Below are 18,557 nucleotides of genomic sequence, written 5' to 3'. Positions count from 1 at the left end.
TTATAGTCCATGGAAAATGTAAAAACATTAAATAACAGCTCTTGGAGGCTCAAAGCATTTAAAATGAGTCCGTACCCAGGTTCTTTTTCTTCTTGTTAATCCACAGTTAAGCAAGATATAGGCAAAGGAGGCTATAAAGGGCAGTAAGAATCACAGAGGCTCACACATGGTGGAGTCCATCTCTGGGCACAATACTTTAAAATAGTAGCAAAATCTCAGAGGCTCATGTGCATTTGAGTCTATCCCTGGGCCCAATTCTTTTAAATTCCAGTTGCATAATAAAATAGCAGCACATAAAATAGTCCACATTATTTAAATGGCATACACATCAAAGTAGTGCTGTAATACCCTTAATCAACCTGAAAAGGGGGTTAAAGGGTTAAAGGTGCAACATGAAAACAGGCACAACTGGGTTTACACTCTGAGAAAGCAGGCAGGAGGTCCTGTAAACAAGATGGCCTTGCTGCATGTGGTATTTCAGTGGCTTGCCGCCTTCCACTGAGCCGTGGGCAACTGGCAGCAGCAACAGAGGGCCAAAACAACGAAGGACTCCTGTCCTGAAAGGGTTAACTCTTCTTTAGGATCCCTTGGCAAAATAAAGCAAACATCAAGGGCCTAGCAGGCCAATTCACAGGGGCATATCATATCCACTAGGCATCTCAGTGGTGCTCCCTGGCTCCATTTGTATATTGGGCCTGTATTGCGATTCAACAGATGGATGTGCCCACAACACAGTATTGGGGGGCAACTGTAGCATAAACGGACCCCTAATAGGTATAGGCCCCATAGGCCTAGGGGTTATCAAAGTCGCTGACCTCACCGGAGCAGGCATAACTATCGTAGGCTGCTGCACTGGCCTGGGTACCGCTGCTGCAAGCGGTCCGGTGGGTTCTTGGACGACTGGCTCTGTGCGCCGGTGCACAGCGTAAGAGGATCCCACCGCAGGTGCCGGTACTAAGGAGGGACGACTGGCAGGGACAGGTACTCTCACCTTAGACCCGGAGACGTCCGAGTCCTTACGTCTTCTTTCTTGTAGGTCAGGTGGAGTCCGGATCCTGGCGGAGGCAGTCTGGCGTAGCTCCCGTAGCTTTAGCTCCAGCCGCACGATCTGGTCGTCCAGGCTTTCGGAGTCGGGATCGCTGGTCTCCGCTGTCGCCGTCGGCACTTGGGCGGTGGGTGGCTCGTCCTGCGCAGCCGCTGCAGGCTCAGGTGAGGCGTCCGCTTTCCTCCCTCTGCGGATATTCTCCAGGGCAGCTCTGAATCTCTCTGCATCCTGAAGCTCACGGACAGTTTTCTCCCTGCGAGGCAACTCAGGTGAGGGCCATGGGCTAACCCTCTTCTCTACCACTGTCGGCTGCCAGAACACATTTGGGCCAATGAAAGAGCCCCGTTCCTGGAAGGCATGATGGGCCGGTCCTGGAGAGCATTCAGATTCACGCTCGCAGCCAGGGTTGTCCTCCGGAGAGCGCACAGACTCACGCTCAGCAGCCAGAGTAGTCCTCATCAAGGTCCCAGTCCTCTGTCTTCTTCCTAGGACGGGACACGGCAGTGGCGTAGGGGCCTCGCAGGCCCTCAGCAGGGGTAAATTCAACCTCCTCTCCCTCGCGGAGGTTGTGTAGACGTTCTGGGAGGTAACTCCGCTTGACGGACCTCCTGTTGACATATAAGTCTCGTCCAGTCAGGTAGTCTTTTATAAAACCGAAGCCTCGGTCCTTGTCAAAGGCCACAACCAACCCCATCCTCCTTTCCAGGCGGGGTTGTGTGTCAGTGTGGCACTCGTGAACGGTCTTTGCCAGTTCTTCGTAGTAAATCTTAGTTTTAGTCGTCTTCTTAATTGCGGCCTCCCGGATCTCTGCCATCAATGCGGACCACTTGAACGAGGGCTGGAAGAAGTCTCTCCAGGAGCCATAATAGGTCTCCGGTTGCGTCCTCGGTGGCGGGCAGGCGGGTCTCTCCGGTCCCGGAGAGTAGGCCGGTGGAGCGTCCTCTTGCTCAACACCAGTCATATTCATGGTTAATAAGTCAGGCGCGGACATATCAGCAGAAAAGTCCTCACTCCTCAACATGCTCGATCCTTCTCTGGAGAGCGACAGGGTGGCGCCAACAAGTTCAGATAGATCCTCCCATTGCACTGGGAGGCCGCCCCCCAGGTACTCCAGTATTGGGGAGGCGGAGTCCATCACAGCAGACATGCAAATGTCCAGACAGGGCGGTGGCGCCAGCATACAGCCTTCCCGCACTTTTAGCAGAAGGCGCCAATTTTTACCGCCAATTTAAGATGAAGATGACGCAGCAAACAATTTCGAGCAAGCGCAGCGGCCATCTTTGAGCAAAATAGCTGTCTATTCACTGACAGCAAGCGGTGGCTTAAATAAGCAGAAAACAGTCCATACAATGCAATCTTCACACCGCAAATATTACAGTTCACTTTGGCCCAGCAATTTTCAATAAAACAATTGGGGCATGTCACTTTAAGACAATTTTCAGCACACAGTTTTTAAATCCGCTATGGCGCAGGAATATTCGTATCCTGTTCGTGACGCCAATTTATGCAACACGCCAGACCTGCAGGGTATGACGAAGTGAGGTCACAGTTATGGGCAATCGAGGGTACTCACTATATTTGAAGAACCCTGGGCAGGCGCGTGGCAGTGAAGGAGAGGTAGACACAGTTCCTCTGGGGCACGCTCTGTAGATAGGGACCAGGCCTGATGGTAGTTGAGGTGCCCTGGATGTTACAGGTATTTTGTGTGCCTGGGGCAAGGTCCCTGTGGTATTCGTGACGCCAGTGCCTTTGGACGGTGGCACGCCGGTTGGTGGTTGGAATGATGAAGGTACACAAGTATATAGTGAACCAAAACGTAACTTTACTGAACAATCCAACTTTGTACAGCAGGGAGTAGTACAGTCTTTAGATTATTACAGTTCCACAAAAGGGGCTTATTCACAAGAATGGCAGGCAATAGTCATGCAAGTTATACTGAGGGTAAATTCCACAAGCACTCAGCAGCAGGTTGTACTTTTCCTAGAATCACGGTACACTGTCCTTTACTAGAACTCCTGCTCTGGCTTTATATCTCCCAAGGCCCGGATGCCTAAAAGGGTGGCTTATATCCTTGGTTACTTCCTTCCTCAGGTATTATACTGCTTGCTATGATTCCTAAGATCCTCTGCCTATCAGGGTCACTTTGCTTACCCTGGGTCGCCTCCTCCTATCAGGTGGATAACTGTAGGTTTCTCCCAGGAGGTTGAATCCTGCAACTGGGGTATCTCTTCAGAGCTAACTTAGGCTCTCTTGTTCTCAGGCAGGCTGGAGCTTCTCAACAGCCTCCTGGACATCACTAGCAGCCAGGGCTATCCAGCTGCATGTCAGGAGCAGGCTTACTGGCCTCTGTCTTCTCAGACTCCTGACTCTGCACTAACTCTCCCTGTCTGGGCCTGGACATTTATACTAGGGGCTCCCTATCTCCCTCTAGTGTCTGGGATGTCTAACTACACCCAACTAGGCCTGCTGCTGCATTAGACAGGGGTACATTGCATCTAACAACACATTAAAACATACATTAAATGCAGAATTAAATATGACATTTCTGTTCCTTGTGAGTAGGAGTAACGCGCACACCAATTGACCCTTGTGTAGTGCCCACCCCTACCTAGTGGGACACTACAGACTGCCGCATACTGGATGTTTTTCCCTTTTCACACCATTCTTTGTAAACCCTAGAAATGGTTGTGCGTGAAAATCCCAGTAACTGAGCAGATTGTGAAATACTCAGACCGGCCCGTCTGGCACCAACAACCATGCCACGCTCAAAATTGCTTAAATCACCTTTCTTTCCCATTCTGACATTCAGTTTGGAGTTCAGGAGATTGTCTTGACCAGGACCACAACCCTACATGCATTGAAGCAACTGCCATGTGATTGGTTGACTAGATAATCGCATTAATGAGAAATAGAACAGGTGTTCCTAATAATTCTTTAGGTGAGTGTATTTCTTGTATAAGGCTGGCTGCAAACTATGCAGATTATGTGCGTTTTCTGCGCAGCGTTTGTACGGAAAACAAACGCAGTTTACAGCAAAGTGAATATGATCTGACAAATCTCACGTACAATTAGATTTTTTTCTTAGGTGCAGAAATTGACCTGCTGTGCGAATATGAAAATTCGCAGCATGTCAGTTGTTTCCGCACCTTCTGAAGAGTGGTTTTCCCCCATACACTGTAATGAGGTTAACAAACAGAAAATCCACAACAACAAAAAAAATCCCCCAAAAAACAAAACCACAATAAATAGTGCAGATTTATGTGCGGTTTTGGTGCAGATTTCTTGTACACAAATCGGCACTGTGACTAGGTGCCCTGCACACCAGTGTGGGTGAATGCACATAAGATCCGCGTGAATTTCCATGATAATTTATGTGCGTTTCTGTCGCATATCTGCACCAAAATCCACAATTTCTAACAGCGTTTTTTGGTGCGGACTTGATGCAGTTTTGCCATCGATCTCATCCTTGCATTGAAAAGAGTGAAATCCGCAGCTAAGATCGCAAACAGAATTGACATGGTATTAAATTTAAAAACCGCAATGCAGGTCAATTTCTGCACAGAAAAAATGTGCATTGTTGGTGAGATTTGCGTAATCCCATACACTTTGCTGGTGCTGTACTACGCCGCAGTTGTTTCGCACTTATTTCGCAATGCACCCTAAGAGCACTTGTTTTTCTAATCACTTAAAGGGAACCTCTCATCATCTTTATGCTAACCTCACTGAGGGCAGCATAAAATAGTGACAGAAATGCTGATGTCAGCGGTGTGTCACTCATGAGCTAAGAGTAAGTGGTTGCTGAGAACCAGGATCATAATCATTACAACCCAGGCCTTGAAAAGAGTCAAATCTACCTGAGAAGAGTCCTGGTTATTCCTACTCTTCTGCTCTCCCCGCCCATCTGCTGATGATTGGCAGTTCTCTCCTAGAGAGAAAGGGAGACAACTAGGTAGAAGACTGTCAGACATCAGCAGGTGGGCAGGAGAGCAGGACTTCATGAATAACCATGACTCTTTTCAGGTGGCCGGGACTCTTTTCCAGTCCCAGTCTGCAAGGATTGTGAGGTTGGTTCTCGGCAACCACTTACTTTTAACTTATAAATGACAGAAAGCTGAAATCAACTCATATGTCTCTAGTTTATACTATACAAAGTTGATGACAGGGTCCCTTTAAGGCTGGGTTCACATCAAATTTTTGGCTTAAGTTAAAGGGGTTATCCAATCCTATAAAAATGTCCCCCAATATGCCAGGCCCCCCACACTCCATATACTTACCTGGATCTGCTCCTGGTCCCCACACCCATCATGCTAGGGAGGCTCGTCCCTGTCCCCTCCTGCCATTGGCTGGGGACACCGGATGTTTCCACCTGAGCACGGGGAGAAGCCGCAGCGGTGGTGCGGGGACCCAGGTAAGTATATTCCCTGAGAGGGGCCCGGCATATGGAGGGGCATTTTATAGGATTGGATAACCCCTTTAAGCAATTTCAAAACACATTAAAACAGATGTCTCTGACGGATGCCTTAGGGCTCTTTCACACGAGTGGATGCGGTGCGTGTCATCCGCAGCGTGAATGACAGCCAAGCCCCGCACTGGACAGTAGAGACACGGAGCACTAACATGATTGATAATGCTCCGTGCCTCTCTGTCATTTTGTAGTAAAAAGATTATAGAGAGGCACGGAGCATTATCAGAGTCATGTTACTGCTCCGTGTCTCTGCTGTCTGGAACGGGGCTTGGCTGTCATTCACGCAGCAGCTTACACGCACGGCATCCGCTTGTGTGAAACAACCCTTAGGGCTTGTTCACATGAACATATTTTGCGTTCTGCATACGGTCCATATACGGAACCATTTATTTCAATGGGTCCGCAAAAGATGCAGTTTTGCTCCGTTCCGTGGCCCCGCAAAATTATGAGTACTGTCCTATTCTTGTCCGTTTTGCGGACAAGAATAGGGATTTCTATATTAGACCTCCTGTTAATTGCAGAAGGCACATGAGCGCCATCTGTGTTTTGCAGAGCCGCAATTTGCTGTCCGCATCAGTATGTCCATTCCGTAGCCCCGCCAAAAATTTTTTATAACATGTCCTATTCTTTTCCGTTTTAGGCATTGTTACAATGGAATCTCCCCCAAAAAAACGGATGGCATATGCTTGTCATCCATTTTTTTTTGCGGATACGCAAATTATGGACCGCAAAACACATATGGCCGAGTGCATGTAGTCTAACATATACATTTTTTGCTGGACCCCCCCCCCCCCCCCGTATAGGTTAAAGGGGTTCTGCAGTATCCTCTGGATAGATCATCAGCATTTGATCTGTGGGGTCCGACACCTAGGACCCCTGCCGATCAGCTGTTTGAGAAGGCAGTGGCGCTAGCGCCGCAGCCTTATCGCTGTTTACCACAGGCCCAGTGACATCACTACTAGTATCAATGGCCTGGGCGGGGCTAAGCTCTGTTCTAAGCTCAGGGCTTGCGGTAAACAGTGAGAAGGCAGCGGCGCTACTACCAGCGCCGCTGCCTTCTCCAACGGCTGATCGGCAGGGGTCCCAGAGGATACATCATCAGTTTTAAAAAACTGCAGAACCCCTTTAAACATAAGGCAAAAACGTAATGTGAACCCAGCGTAAACCTGTTGCGGGCTTTGGAGTCCAGGAGGCGGTCCTATCAGTGACTGACAGCTATCTCTGCATGCACAGTCATGGGGAGAAGGCTGTCAATCACTGATGTATTCCAGCTGTTACACGGTACCCTCTATCCACAGGAATACGGCATGACGTCCTACTACTGAGCGCCTTACCAATCACAACAGGACCCCATATCCTGCGGAGCCCCGAAATGAACAATGCACTGGGTCAGGCGTACAAACTGCAGGTCCATTCATCTCTATGGAAGTGTTGTACTTGGCTGTCTCCAGATCCCCCGTAGAGATGAATGGAGTGGCAGTGCACATGCTCGACCTGCTACTTCGTTCATTTTGGGGGCGCTCGACGATGTCCCTGTTCTCATGACCAGTCGGACCCCCACTGATCTAAGGGTGAGGCCACGGTTGTGTCACACGGGCGAAAGGGCCGCATTGGTCTGTAATCAATGTTAATGGCTGTGAGGTCACTTCAATACTGCATGTGCCTAATACAGTAACTGCAAAGGACATGTGATCTGACAAATCTCATGTATGCTTTGCTTTTTTTTTATTTTTCTTCCGTGCGGAAATTGACCTGCTGGTTAGATTTTAAATCCAAATGTCAAATGTTCGTGCGATTCGGCAGATTGTTTTGAGAAAATACACATAAAAAAACAAAACAAAACTGCAATACATTTTTTTTGCATACAAATCTGGACCATGTGCAGGTACCCTTAAATTGATGTGGTGGCATAAATTAAAGCGTTTTCTGTAATCATACACAGAGCAGGTAGTTAAGTATGCAAATAGTTTATTACAGTCCAATGGATAAAAAAATAAAATACAGAAAATGGCATTTTTTGAAGTGTGTACCATTGAGATGGGCCAGTTACAGCCCACACGTAACAGTTGCGTTTCCTGGCCCACTCACAATAATCCTTCCAGCACCCACTATGCATTTAATGTAACATGAAGCCTGCGGAGCTCCTTGCGTCACAGGTTCTCAGCAAGTGGTTGTCCAGTCTCATGGAGATTCCCTTTAAGCGTTACTTCCATGTGGTTCGTAGCTCCAGAATCCAATGCAGATTCATTTCTTAATGTTTGTAGACAGCAGTCAGAGCCTCGCCCAGAAATAAATGTATAAAGCCATGTTCACATGGGAAAACTGGATTATAAAAATAAAAAAAAAGTGACCTCTTACTTCTTTCAGGCAGATTTGATGGAGTCATAGAAGCAGAATAACCTCACCAAATTACAAAGCCACAAAGACTTTTCAGCTAGTGCTTTGCTACTGATTTTTCTGCGTGAACATGGCCCAAGAGTACATGAGTTGCTGCCTTTAGCCACCACTAGAGGGTGCCAATGAGATCAGTTTTATCAGAGTTCAATAACAGTAGCTCCCCCTAGTGGTGGCTGCAATAATTAAGCCCTCAAGTATGATATATTAAAGGGGGTTCTCCTCGACAAGGAACCCCAACTCAAAAACATACAGGGAAAAATAAAATAAAAAATAAAAACCCACACACAAAACCCTGTCACTGGCGCTCTAGTTCCAGCACCGAGCTCCCTGCTCGGCTTCCAGTCGGATATGCATCAGCACTGTGGGTCAAGCAATGGATTCAGTGGCGGCATGTGCAGGCACACTACATGACCACTGCCCTCGAGACCACACGTTCAGTCCAGCAGGCATTAGAAGGGAGCTCAGTGCGAAAACTAAGCACTGGTCACAAGTAGTGTTTTGTTTTTTTATATTTTTAAACAACCCTTGGACCTTGCCAGCTGTAAATCTGAAAAGGGTTTCAGTCTCGGAGAACCCCCTTTAATAAATTAATGGAGTTCTGAATTGTTAATAAAATGTAAAAAAAAAAACAAAAAAAAAAAAACACACACCAGTCAAGATCTGCTCATGGTTGATGGATTGGAGCATTCCTGCCTATAACAAACCGCCTAAACTGCAACTAGATAGACTGACAGAAGAGAGCGGTCCTGTTTAATGACAGCAAGCTACTACACCACTAATTTATAAAACTTTACATAGGCAGGATATCAATGCTCAGGATGGGCCGTCAATATCACATTGGTGGGATCCAACTCATGGCACGTTGGCTGTTTGACGGGGCCATGGTGCTCGTGCAAGCGATGCGGCCTCTTTGCCTCCTGCACATAACCGTATCCGTTTTTTTTGCGGTCTGCAAAACATGGCCGCATTGCCATGGCCCTTTCAAGCAGTTGGTTAGGCTACTTTCACACTTGCGGCAGACCGAAAGGACGGATCCAGAATGTTGAATGCAGATCCAGCACTAATACATTCCTATGGAAAAAATGACGGATCTGGCATTCAGGCAAGTCTTCAATTTTTTCCACCGGAGATAAAACGGTAGCATGCTGCGGTTTTATCTTTTGCCCGATCAGTCAAAATTACTGAACTGAAGACATCCTGAACGGAATGCCCTCTATTCAGAATGCGTGGGGATATACCTAATCAGTTTTTTCCGGTAGAGTTCCGTCCTAGGGGCTCTATATGCCGGAAAAGACAACGCTAGTGTGAAAGTACCCTTAGCGGGAGTGCAGAGTGTTACACATCAACCAATCTGATACCGATGGCCTAAACTGAAAATGCTTTAACAGAAGACAAATTTACAGAATCTGGAGATTTATTTAGAAATGGGGGAATACTCACATTTTGTTCATTGCAGAAAAAAAAAATACAAACACACACACACCACACATTCAGTATTGAAATGGTAAATGCAGCCACTTCTCATTCACCCCATGACTGAGCAGTTTCTTGTGGGTGTATCTCTAGCCCCTTGCTTCAAAAGTGCTCAAGAATTGCCCACACAGGTGATGTACAGAAAAACGGTTTCCCGCGGTGTCTGAAGACAGGCTGTAATTTTAAAATAACTAACTAAAGTAGCTGAGAATACCGAAATATCAGATCTCGACTTAGAGAACCGGAGGAGGCGCAGACTGTGTTTTCTGAAGACATTAAGATCAATAAAATACAATTTTCCATCTAATCGTCTACAGCAGAGTGGGAAACGCTGGTCAAGTCCAAAGGGATACGTACATTTCATCCAACTACTCGCAAAAAAATCTGATATTTAAAGACCTTTGGAAACCATTTAAGACACTTGCAAAGGCGTTTTCTCTTACAAATATACAAACCTAAAAATATACATTTATTTCATAAAAAGTAAGATTTGTAGTTCATGTTTTCACACATCCAAGACGTGCACATGGGAAAAATTCATCATTTATAGAAGTCCGCTACTCCACTCACAATATAACACGGAAAATTGCACAAATAGACAGGCTTCTAAATGCAGAGTGTTGTCTGGCGCTAAAAATATAAAAATACGGACATGGTCGGAAAATTGTAGCCGCTAGCTTAAAACTGTTGGATTTCTCCACTTGTTACCCGTTATATAGTATGTATATTTTTAAAAATAAAATAAAAGGAGGGGGGGGGGTCCAGATACAGAGGTACACGATACCGCTCTCTTAAATAAATACTGTAGAGAGTCAGCATGGGGAGAAAAAATAAAAAATAGTTTGTGTAAGTATCACGCCATCTAGTGGTTATCCTAGAAACTATTCATACAAGATAAAACAAATACATTAAAAGTCTAAGCATCGCTTTATAAAATTAAGATTTTATATTTTGCCTTAGGAGAGGCATTATGTGCAGGCATTACTTTGGGCATCTCTGAAAATAAATGGCACATGGTTACAGGTAATACTGTGGGGTTTTTTTTGCTATTTGTTATTATTTTTTTCTCTCCACTTACTAAGGCCTCCTGCAAACGGCCGTCGTTCGGCCATTCCGTGCATTGGGGACAGCAATTGGGTCCCCAATGCACAGGCACCATCCGTGCGGCTGCCACGACGGATCCAGACCCATTCAGCTGGAATGGGTTCGTGATCCGTCCGCACTGCAAAAAAAAAAAAAAATTAAAAAAAAGTTCTATTTTTTTGCGGTGCAGAGGCACAAACAGAAACCCCACAGAAGCATGCCGTAGTGCTTCCATGCCACACCGGACTGCTGATCCATTTAAGTGAATGGGTCCACAGCCGTGAGGAGGTGAGCACACGGCCGGTGCCCGCAGACCAAAATGTACATGACTTCAGGCTGCCAACCGTCACAAAGTTACCCAAAAAAAAAAAAATATTACATTTTTTTAGCCGGGTAAATAATGAACACTTTGTGGTCACAGAACAGTAATGAACATTCACAGTTTCCAAAAAAGTAAAAGTTTAGAGGAAAAAAAAATATATATATACACACACGAATAAGCAGTGTAAAGATAGGAAGCTCAGTTATGGAGAATGAGTCGCCCCCTCCTCCCCATCAAACACTTGACTAATAATTCAAGCGGCAACGTATGCCAAGGACGCTGGGCGAGTCAGAGAAGGTTGTACTATAGTCCTGTGCGAGTGACCTACTCCGAATGCCAGCCGTAGTGATCTTCTACATTGCCGAGTGACCTCTGGTCAATGTGACCAATAAAGTGCAGAGGGGGGTAGCAGCATACTTGCAAAACACGATGCTGTGAGGGCTCACAGAATATGGCCACCCCACCTGTAGTGTCCCAAGGTGCCTCTTCGCCCCTATATCCATTCCAACTACAGAAAAAGCAGCTGGGGATTCAATACAAAATGTAAACAGTAAGTACTGGAAGTCCATAAAAATAAAAAATTACACATATATGACCTGCTATATTATCTCATTGCAAAGAGCCCCCACACGGGATGAGGGTTTGTGCATTCTTTGCAGACACGGAAATGGATAGGTTCCATCTTGGTCCAGCCTTTCCTTGAGGTAATCAATGCATTCTTATAAAAAAGAAAAGGAAAAAAAAACAAAAAACTCAAGGAAGCACATGGACTCCTTATGTAGCTGCGTAAAAGAGGCACGAGCGTTACATCTGTTCAATCTTTATGTGGCCCTTGGAGAAGGAATCTTGAAGGGCGTTGAGAGCACATCTAGCGGCCTCGCGCCTGGCCTCCTCGGCTTCCATTTCCGCTATGCACTGGGTGGCGACATGTGCCAGGATCTGCAATCTGCTGATTTTTGCACCTTCGATAAAGCAAGGGGGAGAGACAGAAGAAGGAGTTTGTCCGAGCTCGTCTGTGGAGTGGCAAAGACGTTTGTTGGGCAGTTCTGCAGGGGAGCCACCTTCTTCGGCTTTCATGGCGGGGGCCACTTTCTGCATGATGAGGTCGTGACTTACTGTAGCGACAGCATGGATGGGATGTCTGAAGGGGTACAGGAGAGGCATCATGCCGGCAGCCATGGGGGGGACCACCGAGCATACTGGGAATGTTTCGGGTGCTCCATGTGTGTTATCGAGGAGAACTCGAGTGGTTTCATTGAAGGGATTTCGATTGGCGTGTGATGAACAGGAGCAGGAGGCTCAGGGGTCTTATTTCCCTTTCGAGAGATCGTATACTGATTAGGGTCCTTTCCATCCTTACGGAGCATGTCAGGCAGGATCCTCCGACGGGCATTGATAAACCAGTTGCAGATCTACAGAAGAGAGGAACAAGGTCAGCTGAGCGAGAAGTCCTACAGATATATATCACACCACTATTATCCTAAGGCCAGTTTCACACTGGCATGTGCAATATCTGAAAAATACGGTCCATTAACGGCCGACCATGGTTCATCCGCGTGTCTACTGTCCTGTAGTCACCGCATCATGCGATTATGGGACAGTAGGCCCACAGTCAGGCTGGAACTCACAGCATCATAAATCACTGTGATGCTCCGAGTTTGAGTTAGCCGAGCCACGCCCGGTCCGGTAAAATGCATCAAGTGCACAGACCTCATTTCCCAGACTGCACATGTGAAACTGGCCATAAGTTGCCCCAACACAGCCGGTAACTGGGCCCCCTATGCAGGCTATAATGTAACAGACTGCATGTCTAGGTGTAGCCGCCACCTATGGATCCTGCTGGTGGATGGTATGGTAAATGGGCAGCCTTAGGGCTCATGCACATGGCCGTTTCATGCATTAGGGACTGCAACGGTTAATCTGTGTGGATTCCACAGATGGATACAGACCCATTCTGTTTTTATTCTATTTCCTTAACAAGGTTATGGGGGGGGGGGGGCCAATCTGTCCTGAGCCGTTCTTAACAGCATTTAGAGAATTGCTTTACGGCAGCCCCATGGGCCCTAGACCCGATGGTCAGGAGGAGACCGCATCGCCTTCTATGAGAGAGTTTTCTAGGCACGCTCTGTGACCTGAGCAGAGTTCAGGAGGGAGCCATAAGCTGTGATATCACCTATTGTAAACGATGGAACCTGTTTTTATTTTATTTTTATCTATAGGTGTTATCTGTCATTCTAATCCTGCCAGTAATAAGCTGATAATTGCAGTAATATGATCTGTACAGACCAAGAAGTGAGGCCAGTGCACAAACTGTGGGATTCTATGGGTTTTGTAGAAATAGATATTAACATAGAAAATTAAAAACCATCAAAAATTCATAGTTTAAAAACAAAAAAAATAAAAATAAAAATGCAGTTCAAACAATAGGTCTTATACCAATAACCCATTCCCTATAAAATGGGGTTATTCGTTGCATAGACACACGTCTGTGTCCGTTTTGAGGATGCAAATACTTTGACCATGTTGCATCCACGGTCAGAATAGGAGTCTATAAAAAACAGTTATCAGTTTTCTATGCAATGGATCAGCTAAACGCACCAAAGTAGTGCATGCTCCACGGACCACGTATGAGAAAAAAAATAAAATAAAAAAATATGTATCTCAATGAGGTTCTGTAATGCGGAAGGCTTCATGCCCGACCATTGTACAGCACGTGTAGTAGCTAGGTTAGGGTACTTTCACACTAGCACTGAGTTCCGTCCTAGGGGCTCTATACCGGAAAAGAACTGATCCGGCATATCCCCATGCATTCTGAATGGAGAGCAATCCGTTCAGGGTGCATCAGGATGTCTTCAGTTCAGTCATTTTGCCTTTTCAGGACGGAGATAGTTCCGCAGCATGTTACGGTTTTATCTCCGGACAAAATTCCGGAACACTTGCCGGAATGCCAGATTTTTTCCCATTAAAATGCATTAATGCCAAGTGTTCTGGCAAAACGGATCCAGCATTGCGGTCTGCGCATGCTCAGACCATAAAAGAAAATGCCGGATCCGTCCTTCCGGTCTGTGCATGCGTCGACCATATATATAACGGATCCATTTCTCCGGAAAGATGGATGCGTTCTTGCAATGCATTTGTAAGATGGATCCGCATCCTGACCCATCTACAAATGCTGTCTGTTTGCATGCAGATTGCCGGTCCCGGCAGGCAGTTGCGGCGACGGAACTGCTTGCCGGATCACTCTGCCGCAAGTGTGAAAGTAGCCTTAGCAAACAGCTAAAGATAGAAGAATCCCATCAGAAAACAAGTGCATCCTAACCGGAGGACCCACCAGCTAGAACATAGCCACTACTGGTATAGGACATTTGGGGTTGTACCTGCAGCACGGTGAGTTGCGTCTGTCCTGATAAGACGGTTTTCTCTGCTTCCGATGGGTAAGCGTTGTGTCGATGTTCATATAACCAGTCACGCAGGATTTTCACAGACTCTTTTGGCAGATTCCCTCGGCGCTTCCTCTTGGCACCGGGTACTTCCATTTCCACGCTGCTGTCATCTTCTCCGGCGTCACTGTCAGTCTGATGGATGGGTTCCATCTCCTCCATCATGGCGGGTTCTGTGAGGAAAAAACACACTGGTTGGAATACAGACAAATGGTAGGTACTGTACAGAGGGTAGAAGCAGGACCATCTACCGGCCGTGACAAGGACACCACAGGAGCTCAGCTTAGCCCTCCAAAGGGCTGCCTGCAGGGAGTGTGAGGGGCTCCACGTGAAGTGCTCATCCTCCACGCATAAGGATAGTCACTCCGGGAAGAAGCCCATTCACCTTTTGTTTCATTAGCACATTCCTCTTGTCACCTCTCCTTGTGTCCAGCACCCCTCCCCCACATCAAACAGAGGGAGTCACTTAAAAGGGTTGTTCAGTCTGGACACATGGAGTCAATCGTTCCAGTAGGATCCCTTCCAATTTGTGCATTTTATCTGCACAAATTGACTTAACCTTGGGTACGTGGATTTTGGCTCAGACTCCGCTCCCAAGTCATCTCCATTGATTTCAATGGGAAAACCACCACCCCTACCATATGCCATCAATGTCAGATAGGTGTGGGTACCACGTCTGGCGCCTGCTCCTATCCCCAAAGTGAAGGAAAGCTCACCGCACAGCCGTTCTTACGTTCATTACTATGAAGCAAGCTTCTTCAGAAGTCCTATCACGGTGAATGGAGAGCACACCACGTAAGCGTCGCCACTGCTCCATTCACCGCTATGGGAGTGATGGAAATAGCCAAAAGGTGGATGGAGGGGGGGGGGGGGCCACGCAAGCACGACTGCTCTCTTCACTTTGGGGGGCCCCCTTTGGAGATATAGGAGGGGGTCCCAGAGGAGGAACCTGCACCTATGAGATTGATGGCATATCCTGGTGATCATTGTTCAAGATTAGACAGCCCCTTAAATTTACATGTCGCTGGAAAAAATAAAAAAAATACCAGCATGAAAAAGACTAAGGCTACTGTCACTTGCGGCAGAGGATTCTGGCAGGCAGTTCTGTCGCCGGATCTGTCAAAACGCATGCCAACTGATGGCATTTGTCAGACGGATCAGAATACTGACCCATCTGACAAATGGATTGAAATGCCGGATTCATCTCTCCGGTGTCATCCGGAAAAACGGATCCAGTATTTTTTTTTTATGGTCCGAGCATGCGCAGACCGCAATGCTGGATTCGTTTTGCCGGAACACTTGCCATTAATGCATTTCAATGGGAAAAAAATCTGGCATTCCGGCAAGTGTTCCGGAAATTTGTCTAGAGATAAAACTGTAGCATGCTGCGGTATTATCTCCGTCCTGATCAGTCAAAATGACTGAACTGAAGACATCCTGATGCACCCTGAACGGATTGCTCTCCATTCAGAATGCATTAGGATAAAACTGATCAGTTCTTTTCCGGTATTGAGCCCCTAGGACGGAACTCAATGCTGGAAAAGAATAACGCAAGTGTGAAAGTACTCTAAGGGCTCTTTCACACCTGCGTTATTGTCTTCCGGCATAGAGTTCCGTCGTCGGGGCTCTATGCCGGAAGAATACTGGTCAGGATTTTCCTAATGCATTCTGAATGGACAGTCCGTCCTTCAGGATGCATCAGGATGTCTTCCGTTCCGGAACGGAAAGTTTTTTGGCCGCAGCAAATAGCGCAGCATGCTGCGCTTTTTGCTCCGGCCAAAAATCCGGAACACTTGCCGCAAGGCCGGATCCGGAATGAATGCCCATTGAAAGGCATTGATCCGGATCCGGCCTTAAGCTAAACGTCGTTTCGGCGCATTGCCGGATGCGACGTTTAGCTTTGTCTCAATTGTTACCATGGCTGCCGGGACGCTAAAGTCCTGGCAGCCATGGTAAAGTGCAGTGGGGAGCGGGGAGCGGGGAGCAGCATACTTACCGTCCGTGCGGCTCCCAGGCGCTCCAGAGTGACGTCAGGGCGCCCCAAGCGCATGGATCACGTGATCGCATGGACACGTCATCCATGCGCATGGGGCGCTCTGATGTCATTCTGGAGCGCCCCGGGAGCCGCACGGATGGCAAGTATACCGCTCCCCCGCTCCCCACTGCTACTATGGCAACCAGGACTTTAATAGAGCCCTGGCTGCCATAGTAACACTGAAAGCATTTTGAAGACGGATCCGTCTTCAAATGCTTTCAGTACACTTGCGTTTTTCCGGATCCGGCGTGTAATTCCGGCAAGTGGAGTACACGCCGGATCCGGACAACGCAAGTGTGAAAGAGGCCTAAAGCTGGCCAACTATGGGAGATACTGATCGTATGAACGATCCCACCAGCTAGACTGCCCATCTAGGGGGTCCGTTTTTTATAACACCATCAACATGCAGTTCTCCAGCATGGCGACTAGTGTTGAGCGAATTTGTGGTTTCAAGTTCGGCGTACAAGGTTCGGGTTATCTAAGGATTTCATTATGGATTCCGTTACCACGGACCACAAGTTATGGTCCGTGGTAGAGGAATCCATAATGGAATTCTTAGATAACCCAAACCCTGTACGCAGAACTTGAAACCACAAATTTGCGTTTTCCCAAACAGCCATTCCAGATGACTTTAATCTTATGTGTACGGCCACCTATAGTCCATTCTTGATGTCCTAAGGGCCCCCATTGAAATGGGCAGGATCAGAAGCCATGTCAAAAACTACATTAAAAAAGTGTCAGAATAATAATTAAATAAAACTGCGTACAGAGGCCAAAGATCTGCATGCACCCCATGGTTGACCATTTACACATAGTACTATGCAATACAATAGTATTTTTTTTTAAATATAAATTATAAATATATATATATATATATATATATATATATATATATATATATATATATATATGCAAGAAAATAAATAAAAATCTGCATAATTTTATTACAGAAAAAAATTAAATAAAAAAATAAACCCTCCATGTGAGCTTAGCCCAAGCCCTGCATGCACCGCATGGCTGACAATACATAACCACATAAAGCCCTGTTCACACCACTGTCACTTCATGGGAGGTTTTTTTTTGTATGTTTTTTATGTTACTGTAACTTTCTGCTCAACCTCCAGCGTCACCCAAACTTCTATAGAGGATGAGCCTCCAAAACAATGGTGAGCCCAGCAGACAATAGACAGAAGCCCCCCAGCCGAGAAGAAAGCCCCTTCTCCCTCCAAAACAAGCAGAACAAGGGCCTTCCCACCACAGACTCAGGACAGAGCAAATGGATCCCCCTCCTCTAAAGATGGGGGAGGTGGGCTGTGTACGTGCACGGGGCATGTGGACACAGGACCTACCTGGTGGGAAGGCATCTGCAGCCCCAGATCACACACGGGGGCCACAGCAGCACAGGAGTACTTCAGCAACACGGATTTAAAGCCGCGGAGTTAAAGTTCCAGGGATCGGAGGGAACAAAGAAACAAGCACATGGCCCGGGACAGCAGCAGCGGCGGGCCCCCCCATTATACCCCAGGCCCCCCTAACTACACTTACCGACCACCTCCCTGGTACCGGGGGGACCTGCAGGACGTGGGGGGCAGGGGTCCCCCGGAAAGTAAACTTCTCCTCACTGACAGACTGCTTCTTTGTTTCAAAGAGAAACAGGAACTTGTGCGAGTCTCCCTCCTCCTCCTCCCCCTGCAGCTGTCACTCCGAGCACAGCCCCCCGGCCCGGGGGCAGGTAGGGAGACGTCCCAGGCCGCAAACTTCGCTGGGTGGTCTTTGTTCACACTCAGGCCCCCTCTCTATCTGCAATCTATCGCCCCCCGTTATCAGACAGAGACTATGCGACTGCTGACAAAATGATACAAAATTGCAAAAAAATAAATAATTAAAAAAAATTCCAAATTCCCCAAAAAATAAATAAATAGCTTTTCGCTAAGAAACGCACCAGAAACGCCATGCCCCTTTAACAGCTAGAAAACGCCACCGGGGCTGAGCAGGGAGAGGCACCCGCCGCCAGGGCCAGGACTTACCTGCGAGGACGTGGCTCATGTCGGGGTCCCCGGTGGTCCAGGTGTGGGTCGCGGTCAGTGTCCAGCTGCCTCCTCCAGGACGTTAGGTGACAGATATAGCAGCTCCCTCTCCTGCTTCCATTCGCAAGGGGCGGGGTGTTATTTGAATGCCTCGCTGTGATTGGCCTTCGCTTTCCAGGAGGGGGCGGGGTCTGTAGACAGAGTCAGGTTTCTGTCACTTGTTGTCTTGTGAATGAAACTTCTATTCGTATTTAATTAACTCTATTTGAA

At 47.2% G+C, this 18,557-nt stretch overlaps 1 protein-coding gene across 2 annotated transcripts; it reads right to left on the bottom strand.

The window, feature by feature from the left end:
* Window positions 1-10,677: 10,677 nt before the first annotated feature.
* On the bottom strand, window positions 10,678-18,320 carry TGIF2 (TGFB induced factor homeobox 2). Of its 2 annotated transcripts, none has more exons than XM_044299366.1 (3): window positions 18,288-18,320; window positions 14,163-14,398; window positions 10,678-12,197 (listed from the first exon to the last, which is right to left on the bottom strand). In XM_044299366.1, the coding sequence occupies exons 1-3, from the start codon at window positions 18,304-18,306 to the stop codon at window positions 11,949-11,951; spliced, it is 504 nt and encodes a 167-aa protein (XP_044155301.1). In that variant the 5' UTR covers window positions 18,307-18,320; the 3' UTR covers window positions 10,678-11,948. The 2 variants fall into 2 exon arrangements, with proteins under 2 accessions (XP_044155301.1, XP_044155302.1); XM_044299367.1 differs by lacking the exon at window positions 18,288-18,320 and adding an exon at window positions 17,806-17,908.
* Window positions 18,321-18,557: the final 237 nt, after the last annotated feature.

Source organism: Bufo gargarizans, chromosome 6 (genome assembly GCF_014858855.1).
Source record: "Bufo gargarizans isolate SCDJY-AF-19 chromosome 6, ASM1485885v1, whole genome shotgun sequence".
Taxonomy (NCBI): domain Eukaryota; kingdom Metazoa; phylum Chordata; class Amphibia; order Anura; family Bufonidae; genus Bufo; species Bufo gargarizans.
The sequence above is the reverse complement of the archived record's forward strand: the minus strand, read 5'-3'. Positions and strand labels throughout refer to the sequence as shown.

Bases quoted from the DNA above. Each gene is read 5' to 3' on its own strand.
- TGIF2 (XM_044299366.1), bottom strand. The intron at 12,198-14,162 runs GTACAACCCCAA...TCTCTTCTGTAG, and splicing joins CGCAACTCACCGTGCTGCAG to ATCTGCAACTGGTTTATCAA.